Consider the following 3,177-nt stretch of genomic DNA (forward strand, 5'->3'; position numbering starts at 1 on the left):
TGAGAGACAGAGAGAGAGAGCATGGATTGTGGGTATATGTGTGTGGGATTGTGTGTATATGTGTGTGCGTGTGTGTGCATATGCATGTCCTTGTGTGTGTGTGTGTGTGTGTGTGTGTGTGTGCATATGCATGTCCGTGTGTGTGTGTGTGTGTGTGTGTATGTGTGTGCATATGCATGTCCTTGTTTCTGTATGTGTGTGTGTGTGTGTGTGTGTGTGAGCATGCGTGTATCATATGCGCGTGTTTGTGCCCATCAGACCGTATTTAGCATATGAAGTTTATCAGAGGCTCAGTGAGGAGCGAGACGCAGTCGGAGACTGAATCTCATTACGCCGCCTCTCCTGCACCCACAAGGACTGATGCAGCGCACGTATTAACCACCCGCCTCCAGCGCAGCCCTGGGGCCATGTGTGCCTGGCAGTATTCCGTCCGGAGACACGGGCTTTGACTGACGCAGGTTGCAAACCTGCCAGATCATGCTTAATAAGTTTTGACTCTGGTCTATCCCGAGCAAAGGGGGGTCGAGCTCAAATTGGCAGGGTTATCCCGCGATGACACGGGATAACGGGCGAGCCACACACGGGAGAATACTGCAGTGGCAATCTGAGCAGAATGGAACGGAACGCGGCGCGCTGATGAGCGCAGGACGCCCGTTAAAACACACCAACACAGATAGGGAGGCGGCGGGGAAAACAATTAATAATATAATTTCCACATATTTTAAATCAAGGATTTTTTTATTAACCTATACAAAAGTACAAGAACAGACCAAGTTAAACCTCTTTAACTTACGACTTTTGGTAGGATCATGTCCCTGGCTGTCTAATATCGACACTTGTTTAAAAAGGGGTCTTAATTGTACTTACCTATCTGAACCGAGCTCGGGAAAGCCCCAGTCGCTAGCCCGCAAAGGGCGGAAAACACCCCGAGAAAGTGTGAACAAATAATCCTCATTTTCCTTCCCTTAAAAACTGTTGAAAGACATGGAGGAAGAGAGGCGACAGAGAAAGAAGCCAGGGTATCAGTATTCCATGGTGGGTTGGTTCCCCCTGCAGTGCCCGCTGGAGAGAGCTCAGTCCGGCTCGGTAGACGGTTAATGGAACACATGCAAGATGGGGAAAAGAGAGAGAGAGAGAGAGAGAGGGGGGGGGCAGAAACTCGCCAGTGGTGAGGAGCGTCTACTGACTGCATGGGACAGATTGGACATGCGCTCTCTCTCTCTCCTCACCCTCCCCTCCTTCTATCTCTCTTTTCCAACCCTGTCTGCTTTAACTCACTATTACGGTGAATCACATAGCTCCATTGATTAGGATTGGTCGGGTTTAGGGAGCGGAAAAGGGATCATCCGCCGTGGCGCTTTCATGAACGGCGCCGCCGCGGGGCGCGTGTGTTTCAGGTGCTCGTTGAGCTCGTGTCCCTGACCCGATATCCTACGTTTAACCGAAATTATAATCCCGCTGCTCAAATGTTCTTTCTCATAGGGGTTTAAAAACGCACGCACCATCCACCAAGGCGCCTTATGTAGCCTACGTGAACCGTGTGCGATTAGATTCTCCTTAACGCGCCAAGTGTGTGTGTGTGTGTCTGTGTGCTTCCACTGCGCGCACCGAATGGTTTATAACCCCGCGCGCAGCGCCGTTTCCCCGGTCCCAGACCCATCTATCTCCACGCGCTCATTAAAGCGCTGCGCGGCAGTTGCGCGGCGCCGGCGAGAGGCTGCGGGACACTTAGAGCGCAATATAGTTTAAACGGTTAGTCTATAACATCTGGACTGGAAAGAGACAAACTGGGGGGTATCGCAGTCTCAATCCCAAGAGATAGATAGATAGATAGATAGATAGAGAGAGAGAGAGAGAGAGAGAGAGAGAGAGAGAGAGAGAGAGAGAGAGAGAGAGAGAGAGAGATGTTGCGTCTTCTTTTCTGGCGCAAGTGCAAATGCATCTCATTCATAATCGTTAAAGCCGCCGGCACCGGCAGGCTGAATGACCGTCTGGGATCAAGATGTGCAAATGGTTGATTTTTCAGGCAGCAACCGGAAATAATTATGTCTCAGATCTTAGAATAGCTAGTCCATCTGCGGGCCCTCTGCCCGGAACGCGCTGGGATTTCCAGCGCGGCGTCATGGCGCTGTCCGTGGTTCTGAATCTACTCTAACACAACTCCACTGTGGTCGAGCTCTGCGCTCTCTGCACTGATAACATGAGGGCCAAGAGCCTATCCTGACCTCAAACGGGCTGGTTCGAGGATGGGAAGCAAAGAAAATGGCTGGTTTAAACTCCTGCCACGTCACTATCTCGCACAAACTCCCTTGCTATGCTCTCCGTCACCTCCACAAAGTCAATACGGAAGTGTACGATAAGCTCCTTCACAGTGCTTACTGTGGAACTCTGAACTGCAGAGGCAGTCGATGCTCTCCAGTAGATCCAAGGCCTCTCATTTATGACTGCCACTTCTGCTGACCCCCGGGCCAGCATCCATTCATACGAATCCGAATTTCACGGAGGTTTACAGCGTGAAGGGATGGCTGTTGTATGTTCGGTGAAATTAGTACTCTTTACAAGTTACTGTTGTTTCGGAATGCAGAGGCGAAATGACCTATGGTGTTTACAGGACGACGTCAGAGCTTGGTAAGCATAAACCATGTCATTCCTGAACTAGAAATCCACATATATCATACTTTTTAAGCCGCCTTTACACTATTGCGGAAATAACTCCAGTTTCCGCAATCCGCACCCTGTTGGACACCAGGGCTGGACTGGGACAAAAAATCGGCCCTGGCATTTTTGGCCCAGACCGGCCCACCACAATCGGTCGGACACCACCCACCAGTACCAAATCCTTGCGGCCCCTTTAAATATGCAATACCACCGTACTATTTCCCCAAACCACTACAAAGATGAGTAAGTTCCGTGGACAAGTGTACCAGTGCAAATGGACGAGTGTACTCACTCACTCTTGACTCCCTGGTGGTCAGACGTGGACGTGGAGTACACAATCTCCATACTCAAGTAACAGTTACAGTAGAAGTACAAGAAATTGTCAAAGAAAAAGCTCTGATAGAAGTCAAAGTATATAATTTCAAATTATTTATTAAATTATTATTATTATTATTCAAATGTAAGTATAGAAATATATGTACAAAGTATACAAGTAACTCAAAATGTTGCCTGTGAACT

The 3,177-nt window shown here is 49.0% G+C and overlaps 1 protein-coding gene across 2 annotated transcripts in view; it reads right to left on the reverse strand.

The window, feature by feature from the left end:
• gria4a (glutamate receptor, ionotropic, AMPA 4a) overlaps positions 1–955 on the reverse strand; it is a gene marked incomplete at both ends in the record, with an annotated part of 217,307 nt that extends 216,352 nt beyond the window's left edge. For both annotated transcript variants that reach the window (XM_084444275.1, XM_084444274.1), the window contains one exon: positions 868–955. In XM_084444275.1, coding sequence (XP_084300401.1) covers positions 868–955 — 88 coding nt within the window. The remainder of the gene's footprint in view (positions 1–867) is intronic.
• Positions 956–3,177: the final 2,222 nt, after the last annotated feature.

Source organism: Borostomias antarcticus (assembly GCF_949987555.1).
Source record: "Borostomias antarcticus genome assembly, chromosome: 1".
NCBI lineage: Eukaryota > Metazoa > Chordata > Actinopteri > Stomiiformes > Stomiidae > Borostomias > Borostomias antarcticus.